The sequence below is a fragment of the Neodiprion pinetum genome, chromosome 4, assembly GCF_021155775.2.
Source record: "Neodiprion pinetum isolate iyNeoPine1 chromosome 4, iyNeoPine1.2, whole genome shotgun sequence".
Lineage (NCBI taxonomy): Eukaryota > Metazoa > Arthropoda > Insecta > Hymenoptera > Diprionidae > Neodiprion > Neodiprion pinetum.
The window spans coordinates 23,174,281-23,193,876 of NC_060235.2; the positions used below are offsets into that span (position 1 = coordinate 23,174,281).

At 37.8% G+C, this 19,596-nt stretch overlaps 1 protein-coding gene across 3 annotated transcripts; it reads right to left on the minus strand.

Annotated features, from left to right (window-relative positions):
- Nucleotides 1-581: 581 nt before the first annotated feature.
- Nucleotides 582-18,985, minus strand: eIF5 (eukaryotic translation initiation factor 5). Of its 3 annotated transcripts, none has more exons than XM_046619749.2 (6): nucleotides 18,830-18,985; nucleotides 18,512-18,662; nucleotides 3,832-4,156; nucleotides 2,190-3,583; nucleotides 1,522-1,707; nucleotides 582-1,310 (listed from the first exon to the last, which is right to left on the minus strand). In XM_046619749.2, the coding sequence occupies exons 4-6, from the start codon at nucleotides 3,213-3,215 to the stop codon at nucleotides 1,188-1,190; spliced, it is 1,335 nt and encodes a 444-aa protein (XP_046475705.1). In that variant the 5' UTR covers nucleotides 3,216-3,583; nucleotides 3,832-4,156; nucleotides 18,512-18,662; nucleotides 18,830-18,985; the 3' UTR covers nucleotides 582-1,187. The 3 variants fall into 3 exon arrangements, with proteins under 3 accessions (XP_046475705.1, XP_046475703.1, XP_046475704.1); XM_046619747.2 differs by having other exon boundaries at nucleotides 2,190-3,589; XM_046619748.1 differs by lacking the exons at nucleotides 18,512-18,662; nucleotides 18,830-18,985 and adding an exon at nucleotides 9,910-10,058 and having other exon boundaries at nucleotides 2,190-3,589.
- Nucleotides 18,986-19,596: the final 611 nt, after the last annotated feature.

Sequence of the window (19,596 nt, forward strand, 5' to 3'; positions counted from 1 at the left end):
AAATTATCTTATGGACGTTTGTTTGCAAACTTTTTCCAAAACATTTCTATCTGTCAGCGCTTTCAGTGCCCGGAGTAGGAACGATGAAACCAGCCCCAAAGAAGGGCTCCTCGCTAGTTACCGTGGTAACAACCTTTTACACGTCGGTGTCAATTCGCATGCAAACCAACCCGCGCTCCTAAGTACCCATAGATGCGTTTTTCGTGTTCCCGATTTATTAGCTCCCTCGAATACGAAATAGGTTTTTGGAACTAATTTTCAATGTGCTTGGTCACCCGGTTACCCGGTACTTCACACTTAAGCATCACTGAAGCAGTGAGTGATGCAGAACACATTCATGGATAATTGGATGTCATTGGTCGAGACCATTTGAGATTGGGCTAATTACAAAGATCTACTGCGTATTAGAAAGTCATTTAAGACTATTCTCGTACGCAAAAAAAGTTTAAAAATCAACGCGTTTTCGATACGCTACCGCACAACACGAATTTTCATCATTTTTATAGTTTGTTTGATTGCTTGCACGGTCTTAAAAAGAATGTGGTTACTCTACATATACTGTCACGTAGAGTATAGACGAATTCAATTGCGATAAACGTTTATTTGAATAATTATCATCAGAATAGTAAATTGATGTACAATAATGAACGTTCTCAGCAGGCCAACTTTGTCTTAACAGTTGTAACTATTGATATATTACGGGATTGGATATTAATTATTATTCGACAACGGTACAATACGATCGAAATGAATAGTAGCAATATTAAATTCAAAACGAAATATCATAGAAAGATTGTTAATAAATTAGAAGTACTTCAAAATTTGAACGATTTAGTAGTTAAAAATTTTTTTTGTTTTTTTTTTCCCTGTCAGCAATATTTATAAGTATAGTACATTGCATAAAATGCAATTAAAAATTGCAACACGTTGAAATATCCTCGAGCAGAGTTTACTGCCAGTATATTTAGGCCCAAGAAAATTTTTATTTAGAACAACTTGAGAAATTGTTATGAATTGATACTCATCGAAGGTAATTATTTAAGCAAAGTATGCGCGATGTAAACTGTAGTGTGAATACTAATACAGTAAAGTAAGAAAACTCTAATATAAACTGACATTGTGCTAAGACAACTTCCCTGGTGCAGGTATATTTTTTGTCTTCTTCAATCAACACATTTCCGTACTCTTTAAATTGCATCAATGTCAACATCGTCTTCTTCTGAGTCATCAATAAGAGGTTTCTTGGTGGGCTGTTGTTGCTGCTGCTGCTGTTGTTTCAGCGGTTGCTTGGCTCTATCGTCGTATTCGATCTAGAAAATAAATGAACATAGTCTTTATTCAAAAAATTCAATCTTAATACAAAAGAATCTATTTGTTTGGACTTTCTGTGTAACAATATTTTCATCCAACCTTACTGAACACCACTTCATTAGTTTTTCAAATGTAAAGTATTCATGACTTGGCGATTACTGATTATACTAGTTGAAGAAATCAGCATAAAACTAGTTCCCAGATGCCTACCTCAAGATCATCATCTTCTTCCTGGGAATCGGAGTCTTCTTCTTCAGCTTCTTTCAACCACGTTAGGAATGGTGCCGCTTTGTCATGGATTTCCTGGGCCAAGTCTTTGGAAACATACTTCTTACTAACTTTGCTGGCCCACTCGAGTAAAGCTTTTTCTTCTAATATATCAGAGTCGTAGAAAAGCTGAAAAACAAGTAATGTAGTATTATTCAATAGCCAATAAACTAAAATTTATTATGCATTTTGTCAAAAATTAATATCTATATAGGGTGTCTCATTTTGAGTGGAGTAGTGATTTTCATAGTAATAGTATTATGGGAACGATAGGTTTCACTGAAAAATGGGATTATATATCAAAGTTGTTAAGTTTCAAGAGTGAAATAAAATAGTTCTATCTACTTGTCTATATTCATTTCTTCCATGGTTTCATTAGCGACTTCGAAATGTTTCTAATATATGACAATTTGCTCCAATCTCCTTTGTTAAACCACCCAAGGAGCTAAACTACTAAACTATTCCAAATTAAGAATGCGATCGTCAAGTCGTGCTCATTGCAAAAAACTTAACTTTTTTTTACATCTTGTGGATAAAGTATTCAGCCTCATTAATAAAAAAAATAAGTAAATAAAAAAAAAAACAAAATCCCCAAAATAGTCGTTTCTTACCTTCAGGATTCCAGGAACTTTTGGCATCAACGAATCTTTATGGAGAGCGATGACCTGTTCTATGCCTCCTAACAAATACTTCTGTGCTTTAGCATCGTCGTGAGTAAAACGAAGTAGTAGTACGCGATGCTTTTTGACTTGGATGGCAATAGCATGATCAAACAATAGCTCAGCAAGAACCAACGGGGCTTTTGATTTGATCTCAAGACGCTCAGCCTCGCTAACAAGTTCCTTGTGGCTATCAAGTTGGCCAGCATCACGTCGACGTTTAACCAACTCGTAAAAAATGTCCATGCGTTCTTTTTCGGTTTTTTCGAGATCATCACTGATAGTCATGCCTTTTGCTCCATCTGTTAAATCCTGTTGCCGAGCTCGCACTGCCTCTTCAGAGACATCAACTGCCCACTGATCGTATTCATCTTCAACAGCAATTTTAGTCGGAGCTTGAACTATTATATCCGTAGTACTGTTTTCGTTTTCAGGGGAACCTGAACGATCACCGTTAGTATCACCGTTAGTTTTCTTAGAACGTTTGCCACGCTTTCCTTCAGTAAGAGAACTTCCTGTGGCTGCTGGGTTCAGGCTTGGTGGATTCTTCAATATGAATGTATTGAGTTTGTGGTTGAATTCAAGGAGGTTATGATGACCACAGGCTTTGCATCCCTGAGAAATCGTTCCCTTTTTTGCGCTGATAAGCAGTTCAGTTTCCGGATTGTCACAAGCAGGACACAAAACGTATTTTCTGATGAATCCATCGAGAAGATCTTGAAGTTTGGTTGCATCATGAGATCCGTTAACGATGAATCTTTCATTTTTAAAATCAAATTGAGTCTGAGCTCCAAGTTCGCATCCAAAGTACTTTGTTGGATACGTGGGGGGTCTCCCGATGGCTTTGGCGACTTCTATCATGTTGACGATTACAGTTTTTATTCCATTGCCTTTGCCCTCTACCTTGGCTTGAATCCGAGGCATTTTGTAGCGATAAAAGGCATCGCTAACAGCCCGATTGACGTTTAGACTCCCCATGGTAACTGGTATTTTCGCCTTCTACTTCTCGCAAGTTTATGAGTTCGTTCAAACTGTAACAACTTTTGACGAGACGTTTTTGCGAAACGTAGAAGCAGCTTGTACGAATGTTTTGCGTCGTGCTCTTGCCGTACACCTTGTCTCTGGAGCTCAGGTCGGTAACGTCCTCAAACTTCTATATTTTATTTTGATGGTTTTGAGCAACAGTTTGATTGCTGAGCAGTGACGACCTTGCCTGGCAGTGGCTACCTACCGGTAGCAAACAACGTGTCAAGTCAGGGCTGGTTTTTTTCGTTGTTGCGGTTTGGTATGCCGCGATACCTTGTGACGACAGTCACGTTTCCCTGAATGGTTGAAGCTTCCGATGCCTATTACTGAAAATGATTACAAATCATTCAATTTTCAACAAATTTACAGTGTTAAAGAAGATCAGGGATCTCAGACGAAGTTATATATTTTATTATTATATAACAAAGCAATATGTAGTTGTAAAAATGAGACTATTGGTTGAATTATACTGTAATCATTCAATTAAAATATGCAAGATTGGTAGATTTATGTTCATGACAAACTTAATTTCTGTGTACTGAACACAGTAAAGTGTGACAAAAATCACCTGGAAAATTTTGAGGTCCTGTGTTTGGGCAGGACCAGATGGTTTAGAAAACGTTGGGTGGTATCTTGGTGCGGATTTTGCCTCGGTCTGGTGGGCAGAGGGGGGTGGTCTTCAATGATCATACACGCTGCCTGTCTACCGCTCTTGCCTTCAATAAAGCCTGAACGCCACGCCGATATTATTGTTCGACCGGTTGTCGATAGCGAAAGATTGGCCTGCGTGGAAGAGATGGTTCTGCAAATCTTGGGACCGTTGGACAATGTCCACCCTCCGCCGCCTTTGCTGCAATACACCGATCCTTTCCCTCTGGATATCCTGGATGTTTCTGTTGGAAGAAAAAAAATAATACCTCTTTTAATAAATTTTTATATGAAAATAAATTGAATTATATCAAATTATCATGAAAGTCTCTCGGTTGTGAATAACGTGTTTTCAATAAGTATTTAATTTTTACGATTTGGAAGTCCTATTCATATTATCAATCTCATCAGCATTATTCTCAAAAATTCATTGGTAAAAACAAGATTCCTATACCTATAATTGATTAACGCCTTTAGATGAATCTGAAGAAATAACTTTACCCCATCTAATTTCTGAAATGATATGCACTTTAACTTCGTATTAAGTTAACCCTAGAACGCATGTACGGGGTAGTTAACTATCGCAGCCGTCTTTCAAACTGCTCTCTTAAGCTAAAAAAGTGACATTATCGGCTGGGGACCGTGACCACAATTCAGTTTCACTATCTGGCTGCGATCTTAAACTGCTGGGGTAGCTAATTATCCGACTTTGCTGTAAGTGAATTTTACTTTTTTAATCAAACAAAAATATTGAACTTGTTAAAAAAAACATGTACTTTGCATATCGAAGCAATTTTCTCTGCCAAAGTGCTTTTTTTTTAGCACTTTTTGCAGTTGATTGAATTTTTCACTAACTAAGCTTCATCAAAATTGGATTTGGTCTTCACCGTTCGTTTCCTTATTAAAAAACGAAAAGATTCGTGTACTTACTAGTCCCATTATCGGTTTTGGAAAGATTTTACGAACGAGAAAAGCGTGGGGTTGTTAACTATCCCGCTCATGTGTTAGACGGCAGGGAAAAAAGGTACATGCGTTTTCTGGGTTAAACTAAATTTAAAATATTTCTTCGTAATAATTAACGCCATTTGTTGAGAAAACGGATTCACTACATTAAAAGGGAATAAATTTGGTAAATATAAATATGTTAAATGAGTAGTCACGTTTTAAGACACGACTATAGTTGCTACACACATACTTCAGCATCCTAAAGCACTCGAATATTTTCGTAATATTTATGATATTCCGAAAAATTGATATCAGTTAAAGGGAAACTTGAATTATAAATAAAAGCCAAGAGCATAAGATCCAAACGTATCAAACACGAAGAAGCCATTAAAAATTAATTAAAAATTAATTAATACCCTTTTGAAACTGTACCCAGAAAACAAACGTGTCGAAAACCGATCTTTTGAACAATTTTGCAGAGACGTTTTTTATACAAGGCAAATATACGACATTAGTACGTCTTTTTGAAAAAGGTAACTATTTTGATGAGACATACGGATTCTAGAAGTGTTAAACAGCATTGAAGACGGGTTTCTGTGACATTCTCATTTTTACCGTCACATGGATCTGCATGTAGACTAAAATAGTACGCGTAGCTCTTAGCAAATATGCACACTGAAGCGCCGGAACTGCCTTGGAACGTCTTCCATTGGAACACATTGTAATTTACTTTACAGTGGCCTAGGAGCCGTTCAACAGCGAAATGAGTAACTGTAATTAAGGAATCTCTTTTCCACAATTTAATATCATCAGTCGATGGATATCCGTGGGTAAGTACTGGTATCTGACCTCTGTATATTTTCCTAATTTCAGGCATCGGCAGTACTAAAAAAAGTTACGTGCTTCGCTTTCCCTGAACACAAATTTAGCGCAACGGTTTCGGCCGGTCTCCGCTCCAACGATCCTTATAGATAAGGCCGAAATCCCTCAAGGATACCATCTTTCTAGATTGGCAAGATTTTTGAATAGAGAATTTTATATTGTCTCAGTCAATTGGCGCCCAACTTCTCAGACTATGATGCGCAGAAACCATTAGGAAATATTCACAATTACATAAAACACATTCTAGGTTTGATCATAACGGACTTGTGCGTAGAGAAAAAGAAAATTAACGTCATAATACGCGCAAGTAGCGAAAATCCAGAATTTTACGGAAGCATTTAAAAAATGAAGTTAATTAGAAGAAACGTGCGAATAAAATGGGCTAATATGTTTGATTCATACCGTCGTCGAGACATTCGATTTTCTAAGAAAACGCCGCTGTTCAATACCTTCAATACGTAATTTGCAATTTTTGTAATTTTCTCATCATCGTAGTGAAGGGCGGGATCGGTGTGAGATTATACTTTTATTCCTTTTTTCAAATATCTTGTTACACGCGTGACCTATTTATGTGAACCGCATCACTTGTAAGCACCATCGTAATGAGATTTCCAAAAGCTGTTTGTAGAGCGCTAGATCTGCTTGAAATTGCATTTGTAGAGATCGAGTATGCGTGTTATTTCCCTTGTACCGCGATTCGATTTTTTTTTTTCTTTTGTGTTTGTAATTATTTTTGGATAGTCTGTCGCACACGCGGGTCAGGTTTTATCGATCATTTGGACGGTTTTCGCGAGGGCTCAATCCCAGGGTCATGATAGCGAAAATCTTCGGGCCCCTACACTGCGGCTTTGACAGCCGTGATGTTGTTGTTGACTAAACAAATGGAAAGAGAAATGGTTCAAAGGACAGTCGGAGACAAATCGTGTCTCAAAAGAAAAGAACACCGAATGAAAAAATGTCAAGACGGTCAAAAACGGGAACCAGAACCACCGTAATAAGAGCAACCAAGTTTAATCATTTTAAACGTTTTACTTGTGAAACCTCTTCTCGGATTGTTCAATATCTTAGCATGTGATACTCGAATTCACTCAGTTTTATCACTTCTATGTATAGCGATGTTGTTTTGCCCATGTTTATTGTCATTGGCATAAATAACATTGTAGGAGATTTTGTAGTGGGTTTTTCTCCTATCGTAACTTTTGATTCATTCTGACGGCTCCCACGAATCAACCTGTATAAACTTTCGAACACAAAGTTATGCTTTCCTGCACTTGTTTTTCGAAAGTTTTCTCCTTTGTTAAATCAGTGATATCAAATTCGCTTTTATATTTTGTACGATTCTCGCATTTTCATTAAGAGTTGAACTTCGTATAGCGTTGATTTTCGTTTCTTGTTTATTTTTTAGGTTTATTAAGTCTCAAAACGTTTTTTTCATTCGAACAAAAATCCCCGATTCTACGGGAAATAGGGCGTTTAGTTGATGCCTAGTTCGATAAGACTAATGTTTGTTTCGAATAGTTTATTACATGAGGCGATTCCTAAGAGATGGCTTAAAAATCAATTGAAATCGTTGAACATTGCCTGAAATCATTCGGAACCAAAGCACAAATCACTTAGTTTCCGACCGAAAATCGCTTAAATTGTTTAAAATCAAGATGGAAGTTGCTCGCAATCGCTGAATATCGTTCGAAATTTAAATCATCGAAAATCGGTTGAAATCGAGTGAAATCGAATGAAATTATCGGAAATCGTGTGAAATAACTGAAATTTTGCAATCGCTTGTCACATATAGTCTGTAAGTGAATAGCTCCTCGAGTTTTACCTATGTTGACTATTAACTAGGTACGCGGATCGTGGATACGAAAAAGCCATAGTCAGCACAATTTTACATGCAATGCTCGAACACATACAATGACGTGAGGAAATGTAATCCTACAACTATTGGAATGTGGCGATCGTCAACGGCTTTGAGAAGCCATGATCGTGCGGTAAAGTTTTATAATTACCGTTGTTGCGTTGGTGCACCTGGTATCACGTGACTCGCAATCGGCATAGAGTTCCGCGGTTAAGTCACGTGGTACCAAGTGTACCAATACAGCAGAATAAACATTCAATTTTATACACATTAGGATGGCTCAACAACATTTTTTTCTTAGCATGGATCGAAACAGTTTATTTGCGTGCTGAAACAAATTCCTGTGAAAAGAGAGTTCTGTAGCTCAATATTAAAATGATGAACACGTGAAATATCGTAGGGACAGCGACGGGGCAATCGTTGGGTTTTTAATGTTTTTTTTCTGCACCCATACTTCGCTGAAGCGAACCATTCGAAAGAGTGCAAATAGCACGATCGAAAAAGCTCAAGATTTTTGGAATCAAACAGTAATTCCCATCCGCCCGATAAGATGTTGTAACACTCAAACAACTTGACTCAAAAAGTTTGTAAAAAAAAAAAAGCAAATGCACTATGCGCTTATTCAGCAATATAGGCTCATACCCTGTCGCTGATCCCTCTGATTTTTCACATGTTAATCAGAAACGAAATACAAAAGTCCCGTGAGTGACGTTTTAAAGTTGAGCTACAGGGCTCTCTTTTCACGGAAATTTGTTTTAGCACACAAATCAAGTTTTTCGATCCAGGCAAGAAAAATGATTTTTTTTTTGCCCACCCTAATATAAATATTTTTTTTTTTACCGGCGGAAAACTGTTTAAGGAGGTGAAAATCACCCGCAAAGAGGGCACCCAACAAACGGGGTAATTTCTTGATGCACTTGATGTATTTCAATGAAATCACCGCTGAAATGTTTCTATTGATGAACACCATCGAGCCTCTCGAGACTGCGGATACCGCAGACTCAAAGTCAATAGATTACATTCGCAAGTTTATTGTACCCATTACGTAGGTATTTGCTTTTCTGTGGCCCTGTAACGTTGATCAAAGATTGGTATGCGTGTTTTAGCCCAGGCCCACGCCTTACTAGTTAGCAGGCATGCGATTTTTCAAATATACCGATCACATTTCAATATTTTGGAATAATCTGACAAGCAACACATTTCTGGTACACATGTATAAATTACGGTGATATAATGACAAAATGACCGCACCAGGGACATGCCACTTCAGATTTGTAACGCGACATCCACCTAGAGTGTTGATTGATTGATAGACGTGTTTACTTGTACACGATAAATTAACAATATGCTTGTCTCTTCGAAGTGGCGATGTCGTATTAAAATTTCCTCGAAATGGTATAGATATAGATATTCCAAATAAACATATGTCAATCGAAATCAGATGGAATTATGACAGAATAAAGAGAATGATATTCCTGAATACAAATTCGGGGTCACGCCCATTGCATATGGCAGAAAATCTCTATATACGTATTTAAAAAACTTTACGTATCGATGTTTTATCGTACACGCATTGCGATATTTTCTTCACCGTGAATGTGAACTGCAGTAATAATTACTTCGCGACTGACCAATATATTATAACAGCAATAATTTTGCAATATGCAACAGCAATGAACTTCGAATATTGATTTAATACAGTAAGTCATTATACGACGTGACTATCATACTTATGATTCTAATATTCCTTTCCATTCCTTTCGGAACGTAAGCTGAAGACATTCATAACGTTCTTTTCGCGGATTTCTGTAACATGGATTAAGCGTTGATCCAGAATATTCCTTTTTTGTGACAAAATAGCATGATTTGCCATTTATCGCAACCCTTCTGGCCGGGTTTCGCAACCATCAAGCATGGCTCTGTTACCGCACTGTTAAAATATAGTTTCACCTGCACATGTAGAGTCTCTTGTCATGCTCAGCGTTGAAAATCACCCAAACTCGAGTCCATTTTTTTTGTAGTTCTTTCGATATTGAGAAAAAGCCTCGCATTATTCAGTCCGTCGTGCGGAAGGATTACGCACAAGAAGTTCCAAATTATGACATTGTACAAAAAATATTCGGCAAAAGGCCTGAATTACGCGGTTGAAGCCTTAGCAGCAGGTCAATTGGAATTAAGAGTTTAATTTTTGCAGACCCAACGCACGTATTTTGAGCCCGGGAACTTCCTACTTCCAGCGAATGACCCGGGCGTTAGAGGAAGGGCTTGACTTCAATCGTGCGATTTACAATAAACGTCGCGTACACGTAAAGTTACCTTCTCGGTGATGACGCATAAGTCGAGATTTGCGTATGGTGGCTCTGGTGTTTCGCTGCTCTACTACAATGCGGCAGGTGATATGCCCCCGATAACAATACGACGGAGATTTAGCTCTCTACTGAGCAGAGTTTGCCGTTCGTGTCCCGGACGATATTCGCCAGCCGATTATACCCCCGCGTTTTGCGCAAGCGTCGTTTAACTGTAAGGCGGACGTCGAGATGGTGCCTATTGATCGTCCTCAACGACGACGTCAGTTACGGGCGCATTCAGGGTGCGACACGTACTTCCTCTACACGTATTGGCAAGGCCGAATTTTCGCGAGTGCAATGCGGAAAGTTTGCGGCGCGCGATATACTTTAATTAATATGTACCGTGTACAGACCCTTAGATTTATTCCGACACATTTAAGGCCGCTGGTGTATTCTGCCGCCACTTGTTTAAACATGAGAAAAAGATGCCGTCGGTGGCAATGAATGTGTCGGAATTATCCAAGGGTTCGTACCTATAGATATACAGGAATAGGTCATCCGTTATATATCCGGTATAATATTTTTAATTTTTAATAACATTTCAGATTGCAGGTCTTTTACCAAATTTTTTACTGCATGGTTGGGCAAAATGCAGCTTTTACCGATGCGTATGAAATACGAAATGGAAAATGCTTATAAAAATGTCATTCCGTTCTACTCAACGAAAATTTGAAACATCAACCCTATTCTATCGTTCAGAAAAATTTTGAAACAATTCAACCCGATTGAAGCAACTGATTGCGGTCTCTCGTACTTTGAGTCTCAGCGGTGGGAAATTTTTGGCGTAAAAACGAGCCAGGTATACAAGCCTCTATCTCGTTTCGTTCAAACGAACCTTCGGAACTTGAGGCACCTTTTAAATGAACAAATCGAGGTGCTTTCCTGACTTATATGTATTCGAAAAGGAAAATGGGTATTTGAATTGAGTCAAAAAATGTAAAATGGCGTGTATACTGTAGTTGTTAAAAAATGTCTAGCAGTTAAGATCAGGGGCGTGCGGGTTCCTGAAATCTCGGGTATTCGAACTCGGGTTCGAGTCGGGGTTTTGGCAATCCCGAAATCTTTGAGTACGCGAAATTTCCGGGAACCTGCTCCAAAATTAATCCATTTTACCCGACCCGAGCCAGAGAATTTCAGTACCTGCACACCCCTACTGGACGATAATAAAATCATTTCACGATGATATGCTAATGAAGCAGATGTGAAGGAATCCGAGAGTATAATTTTCTGTGAGCCTCTAGTCTGATTTTTTGAGACTAGAACTTCCAAACCTCAAAATACCAGACGACTACGAAATTGTCCTTTAGATTTTCCGGGGTTTTGGAAATGACATAAGTGCGAAATCTTCAAAAATCTCCGTTCACTTCAGAAATTCCGGTATTTTTGGAGAAGCGAAAACAGCCGTGACCAAAATTTTCGAGATCCCTGCAATATTCGGCAAACCCGAGATTTTCGAGGAACTCGAGATTTTCGGGTACCCGAACTTTTGGGCAATCCGACCCGAAAGTAATCCATATTATCCGATCCGATCCGACCCGAGCTGAAGAATTTTACACCCCTTGACGACCCAAAGATACACCTTGGTTGCTTGAATTTGATTCCTGCGTATTCTTTTTTTTTTTTTTTTTCGTACATGGAACTGCTATATTCTGTTGATGTGTCTCATGTCAGGCGACATTACGAATCCATCTTATGTAAATAATCAAGCAATTGGGATAGACGATGGTGAACAAGTATTGCATTTCAAGTACACTTTGGTAGGCACAGGAAAACGCAGTGTTGAAGATTCTTACTAGATTTAGCTGGTCACCGTTATTGAAAAGATATATTGCAAGTACTGCAGTCACACGTTGTTTATTTCTGGAACATCATACACAAAACGCTCTCATCTCTCTGGAAGCTAAAGAGAAGTTACAGGCAGACACGGGTCTTCACGTGCAAGTCAGTCAAGATATTTGTCGAATCACTACTTTATCCGAGTGAAAGGATCGACGCGTTGCTAAATACAATCTCTTAAAGTTGAAAATTAAGTGAAGTCCTGGCAATTTCAATATACTTCATTCTAATCGGAATTAAATAATAAATAAATCGCTTAGAAATCTTGGAAACAAACTGTGATAACGATACAGCTTGCAATATCTCCAAAAGCTTCAGAATCTCAAAGCATTGTAATATTATAATTACTAGTATTACAATAGGTATTGAATAAAAATTACAATTTTTGACTTCCTACTTCTGTCCCACACTGAAGTGCGATGCTTGTGTTATTACAATAATCTCGCATGTATCGTTTGGCTTCGCGTGACGTCCAAGTCCACCACCTACAATAAAGAAGCCAACGCGCGATATTTGTCTTCAATCATGAACCTTGTATTATTGTTTTTTACAGTTTTCTCATCAACGAATCTTCGCATCGTATTTTCGTAACTCTACATAGCATGATTATGTATAAAAATGATTTATTATTAGAAACGCGATCTAACAAAAAGATCCATCTCCCCAAGACTCAGCAGAACGACGTTTTTGGCTGATGCTATTTCGCATCAATGTAAAGTAGGTTTAATATTACGTCAGTTAGATTATTGTTTTATACTCGGCGCATCGATCTCTTTTTCCGACACCACGTAACTCTTTCCACACCGTCGTAGTTACTCGCGTGAACGTAAGAAAACGTTGTAAAAAATCACTATATTTTGCAAATTTAGAGTGACTCTGAAGTAGTTGAGTTTGCAAAATATACCAGTATAGTTATTTGGCACGTTACTGCAGACTATTGAATTTCACATAATCCCGAAGTTGCGAAATAACGATTGCTTATGAAAATGCATCGTCACGCTAACCTTGCGAACTTCAACCTTATCCCCCGCACGGATAATATTCAGCCTAGAGGTCAGGAGTCCACATGGACGTAAGGTCACTGCCGCACCCGCACATTTCATGATTAAAACTGATCATTTTTTCATCGGGACAACAGACTCTCAAATTTTCACCCACAATTACGAGGCTGAAGTTAGTAACGCGTAACGAGATATTAGGGCGGGTGTCACTGTTTAGCAATTTTGTACTGACTTTGAAGCAGCCAAGTTTTGAAAATATAAGTTATTTTCACCTTAGTATAATTCACTGCGTTTCAGCCAATGCTAAAATTGCGAAATTGCGGGCTTTGCTAACTGCATATCTCATAATGTCGAATGAAGTAGTGCGAAAACCTAATAAATGACAAAGCAAACGAGATCTTTGAATTCAGAGAATCTGCAGAGCCGTTGCCTAGACGACGTAACGGAGTTTTCAACGGAACGCTTAAAATCAGATCTGACAACCCGTTTCGTGTTAATCGTTGTTTGTTTTTATTACTGTTAATTTCACTACCAAAGGTATGATAATCGAAATACGAATAAAATGCGCAATTGATTGCGTGGCGTAATAATGACGTACCGGAAAATCATGGTATGCAAATAATAGAAAACATGAATCGATAAAGTTTGTTCACACGTCACAAGATATAATACGCTTATGCTCGTGCCTCACCTTCCCGGTACGACCAAGTTTAAATTCCTTCCCACCATCACTATATACATATATCGCTACTAAATCATGAATATAAACATCCTACATACCGATTATATTTCATGGGCGAGAAAATAAATCCTACAATCATTTGTTATATTCTGCATTACGATAAACAGAAGGGACCAATTCACCAGAAGTACAATTTAAAAAGATATCCGATTTATGCTTCAAAGGCATTGATTACTCTCGCAGCTTTTCAATTTCCCATAAAAGTTCATATTCGTATTATCTTATATAACTGTCTTTCGAATGACAACGTGGACTGACAATCGTCAAGTCCGCGTTACGTTGAACGCACACTCAGGTTTTTGGTAGGTACGCGTGTGTATGATTGCAATTCGGCAGCGTGTAGAGCGCGCCATGTGTAACATTACACAACGTTGTATCAGAAGCTACCGTATCTTATGTAATGACGTACCGCACGTTCTCACAGTGATTCTCGTCGCACCTTCCTTATTCGGCGGGCTTCACGGTGATCAAGTCAAGGTAATTTTAGGGAAAATAGGGCGGTATTAGGGTTCCGATATGTTTTCATTGTACTGACTGAATAGAACAGAACTAGATACACACTGGGATGACCGTTAATTCGGTCGTTTAGAAATTTTTTCCATTGCACCACGAAAATATAGTCATATTATAAGCAAAAAAAAATTTCCCTTAAATATAGAAATTTACCGATAATATTGACACGTGCCGGGGCGAGATTAAAATTTTGATTGTGAAATACTTTGAAATTGTCGATGTTTTTAAATTGTCTTTTTTTTTTCACAAAGTAAAATGGACTGAAAAAGTCAATTTGATACTCGAGAACAATGTTTAATGTCCAACTAAATGTAGGAACAAAATAATTTTGGATAAGCGCACGTATTCCGTAGATAACGGCACTCAATTAAACCGTAAAAATTATGGTTTTGTGAAATATTTTTTTTATTTTTTTTATTACCATGTTAAGTTGAAAGAATAAACATTGTACTCGAGTGTAAAATTGATTTTTTAGTCCATTTCAATTTATGAAAGGAAAAGGGACTGATTGGCAAAAATAGAGAGATCTTAGGGGGAAATTGACTGCTTTGGGGTACATTTGGGCGAAATCTTCAGTTTTAGAGTGCTTATGGGGAAAGAAGAAAAAGTAGGATAATGAAAGGGAAATAGGGGACTCACTGCGTAACCAGTATTACTGATAGTTTATTTATTTTTATTTTTGTATTGCGTTCTTAATTTAGGACCTTAGGTGTTTCCTTTTGTTCTTTTCAGTTTATTATATCTCTTTTTAACGCGTGATTTTACATTACGTTCGATAGGATTTCATTTTGCGTATAATTCTCTGCATGTATGATCTTTAACAACAGTATTATCACGTTGAACACTTATGTAGACGTATAACGGATCCTAAAAGATTAAAAAATATTTCCTGTCGTTTGGCCTTGAGGTTTATTTACCGTCATTGCAAAAGTTTATTCAACTGGAAATTGTTTCCTTTTGAATGTAAAAGCAAAAGTATACACATCGTCAGAATGTAATATAAGGCGTTTCACAATGTAAAATATTATAAGTTCTGGAACAAATAATTTTGTGCCGTTATACGAACTTTTATTAGTACTGAGAATTCTGATTGGTATATAATCAGGGAATTTACTCTTAATCGCAAATTGTGTGGGGTAAAAATTTTGCCGACTTAAAATATTTTTACATATTCTTGTAGAATATTTCCAGCACCAGCATTTAAAATAAATTTTGCAAATCTTATTTTTCCTGGCTTTAGCGCGTATACTTTGTGTCAACCGAAATTTCACGGAAGTATTTGCATAATAAACAAAACTTTTATCGGTAAACTCACCTTTTCACTTCAAGTTCATACTGAGATTTTGGCATATAGTAAATGTATAAAATTTTCACCAAAAATAGGTAACTCACTGCCAGAAGTTTACTGCTGGTAAATTGTTACGCGTTACAACTCGTAAAACGCGATCCATAAATTTTAATACGTACTTAGGTGACATCGGTGCATCGTTCCAAATAAAAAAATCTGTGTTTTCGAGAAATAAACAAACGTCAAACGTTCATTCAGGGTAATCGGTTTTAATCGCATCAGGCGAATATTTCAAAAAGGAAAAGAGATACGAGAAAAAGTTGTATGCAAAACTTGAAAGGTTTCAAGGGGGAAAGATGACGCTGATATGGGTCAACGTTATGGAATATGCCGTTTTTGTGATTATTTAAGTAACGCCTGATTTTAGATATAGATGAGGCACTTTAAATATAGAGCCGGATCAAAAATGAATTCTTTACAAGTTTTGTGTAAGACTTTGTCTTATATCTCATCACGATTTTGAAATATTCGCCTGGGGCGATTAAAACCAACCACCCTGTATGACTAGCCGTGAAAAGTTTAACCGGTCGTACTTCATCACTGTGTAGACGAAAAAGAATATTCATCTCGTGTGAGTTTAATATTTTATGTGTGTTGAAATTTTGCTCTACCAACGGAAGCTTTCAATTTTCAATTCATGACATAAGATGTTATAAGCACAAAAATTGATACCATCTTACAACAAAGTTGTTTTATTGATATTTTCGCAATTCACCGACAAGTATATTATTAATTTGTATAATCATTACCGATATTGATTTATACATTAATGAATCAGAGTCGAGGCTGTAGGCGTGGTTTTGTTTACTCCACAATAAAGATCCAACTGGCGGGAAGTTTCAAATAGAATACAGAGTTATTTATGCAAAACCTGAATCACGAGATGCGGCACTTCTCCAGGACTCAATTCCACGGAAGAAACAGGTTGAGAATAAATTTTTAATAAATCACTAACTGTCTTTATATTTTCCAGCTAGGAACCGCGAAATTAAAAACTTATTCCAAGTCACACCATTGGTTGAATCTATTTTTACAACTACCAAATTCAATCGCGTAGAACCAGAATTATTTTAGATAAAATATACAGCGTTGTGCAATTCGAGTACGTGAGTTGCTGAGTGGAATCTTCACACAGTCGTATCGTTCATCATAATTTACTGACAATATTAATTGTCAAGCGCTCAAAAATAATCCTCTTGTTAGCCCCATTTAGATTGGGTTAAATTGTGAAATAATACTATTTTTTCGCGTGCGACATCTTCTCGAATATTGTTTCCTTAAAGTTAGTAGTTCGTAACATCATACAGATGTCGCTGAAAATATCTCGCCAAATACGTTATCGCGAAAAAAACGGCATTTTGAATCTGTGTCAATTTTTTTAACACATGTATGGTTGACCCGTCGCGTGCGGTCAAATAGCACAATCTCTTCAGTGGAGGACTATTTGAAGCAATCGAAAAACGCTACACAAATACATTTATTTCTGGCATTGGCGGCAAAAAAAACTCAGTTTTTCACGTCTACCCGATACACAAACCGAAATGATTTACCTACCAATTCTAATGACGTATGTACAGCGCTATTAGTTGATACGCTCACTGCTGTTATCATTTCGTTTACGCGCATGCTACTTAAGTGTATTCTCAGTATAAAAACATACACAGAATGCATATTCATGTTCAGTAAACCAATGGATATATCATAAAGTTATAAGAACCATGCTTGCTTTGGAAATTTCGTGAAGAAAAATTTTCTTTGCTGTCAAAGGTTGGATAATGTGTACATATAATATGTGTATGTGTGTACATATAATATGTTTATGTATCCACACATCTATACGTGATATATCATGACTCTCGCATCCGTTTGATGACGTCACATCATAACCCCGTCGGTACACTTTAAAAGTTCCAATTCGTAGTAGGATATAGAAGTTTGCTAATTGCGTTTGGGGAATCGCTTGTTTCTCAACTCCTCCGTTATTATTATTATAGATTGAAAAAAAATGCACACACCCTATTATAGGTACATGTATGTACATGAATTTATTTTAATATTATTGCATGGCGTGGAAGAATCGAGCATGCCATGCATTATCTCATACACGCAGATCGACAATAACAGAATACAGAAAAACTACCTTTCTTATGCTCGGTAAAAAAAATATTGAAGCACTCTCAAGTGTCAAGAGCGAGTGACCAATCGATTCAAAGGGAAAACAAATTTGCGAGTATTGTGTAAACGGACTAAACGGTATGAAACGGAAATAGGTGAGCTGGTTAATTCAAAATTTGAACGAATGCAGGAACACACTTAGAAACGTGAGATATTCTTTACAGTTTCCTGCGCATACTTGACCAAGTGATAAGCTTAGTTACGCAGATGTAGGTACGGAATGACGCAATGACGTAACGAGGCTGTTTTCGTACATCGAAAACGCAAAATCGGACCGTCGAGATGTGGCGGAGATGAAAATAAATAGCTAATTATAATTCAAGATGTGAAAATTTCTGATCAAATATCAATGGGAATATCGGTAGGAGGTTCGCAGTTCGTTCTTCGTATTTTGAGAACACCGAGAAATAACATCTGGCACCGAATGAATAACGATTTTTTAAATCAGAGAACGCACCGTGTGGAGACCTCAAATTCCGTGTTTCGTACGTTTTGCGCATCAGGCGAACACGTTCGTCAGCGAGCGGTAGTTGTTATCGTAGATTTATCATTTCAGAGGTCTTTGTAATCGACGTTGCGCAGCATGTATAGTATATTGGACAACAGTTCATATTTCAAACGAGGAGAACGGTAGGCCATTTTGAATATGGAACGTGATGTAGAGCGTTGAAGTGTATATAAGTACAAAGAGAGGGAAGGAGAAAGGGAGGGCGAGAAGTAGGTGTTATATTGTACCCAGGTTTGTCGGCGGATGGTAGAGTTGATAAAAAATAAAGATCAGATTTCTCGAAGGGTAATAGCCATTCAAGAGCAGAGTTCACATCCAAAATGGCTGTTGCTAAAATTAGCTTTGCAAAAAAAAAAAAAAAAATAACCTTCTGGTGTTAATTACCGATAGTTATATTTAATTTAAAGAACGACAAAATAAAAAAAATAAAAAATAGCGTAACCTCACCTTGACGTTGATGAAAAGTCATATAAAATGGTAACGCCCTGCTGGACGGCCGCCTTCTAGCGTGAAAATTAAAAGAAAAATTCACAAAAAATCCAAGACAGATGGTTCGCCCTTTGGAGAGCACCCAAAGTCGCTGTGCAGTTTTGATAGCCTGTAAAAGAGAAAGAAGCAAAAAGTACGTGTATGCTGCAGAAGGAAAACTTTCATCTCGAACAAAACACCAATCACTAACACCTGGGATTATGCAATTTTTAACGACTATACGCCAATCTTAGCCAGAGCGAGGAAAAAAGTACGTTAACCACACCAAGTACCTACTTTTTTGCCAAGAAATTACAGCGTAACGACCCGACCCGAACGACGGCTACTATATGTCTGTTTCAATAATGAATAAAACATTAAACAGTTGGGAAACTGACTTCCGTCGTAGCGCAAACGGAGAACAGACAAGAGTGGGTATGAGAGGCAGCGGTGTAAAATAAAAGGGATAGGCGATCCAAGTGGCGTTGCTGCGCTGTGCTCGTCTCGACCTGTTTCACGGAAAATCCACCAGATGTCTCATGGGCATAAACTTCAAAAGACGGTTAACAAAACTATATTACGAGTAACCGGATCCTATCAAAGAATTAAGGCCAGCTCTGGGCAATTTTGCCGTTATATCCGGGGAGGCCAAGTGCTAGTCGGTAATGTTAGCAATTTGAAAGTGTTTAATGGTAAAAAAAACAAACATGTCGGCAAGCATTCCGTCAGGAGCGTTGAGTTACGGGGTCGCTGAAGCCCAAACCGAAAGACACAGATCCGGTGTCCTGGAGCCGGTCCTCTCTGTTGCACGATCGAAAGATTGGAGAACAACCGCTAGGCGGAAAATCATAATAAGGCAACTTGTATGAGCCCTGTAAGCCTGTGTGTTTCCCCTACCACGTCACCGATTAGAGTGAGAGGTCCGACTCCAGCTATTGCTTTCTGTTTCTAATTACGACCTCAACTCGTGCACAGAGCCCAAGGTATCATTCTGTCGCAAGTTCACGCAATGGCCATCACCCGAGAGAGTGTATGACTCTACCGGTAGACCACTATCTGCCAGT

Coding starts and splice junctions, on each gene's coding strand:
- eIF5 (XM_046619749.2), bottom strand. CDS start 3,215: ATGGGGAGTCTAAACGTCAATCGGGCTGTTAGCGATGCCTTTTATCGC. Junction 1,708..2,189: donor AAGTTCCTGGAATCCTGAAG/GTAAGAAACGAC, acceptor CTTGTTTTTCAG/CTTTTCTACGACTCTGATAT. Junction 1,311..1,521: donor AAGAAGATGATGATCTTGAG/GTAGGCATCTGG, acceptor TTTATTTTCTAG/ATCGAATACGACGATAGAGC.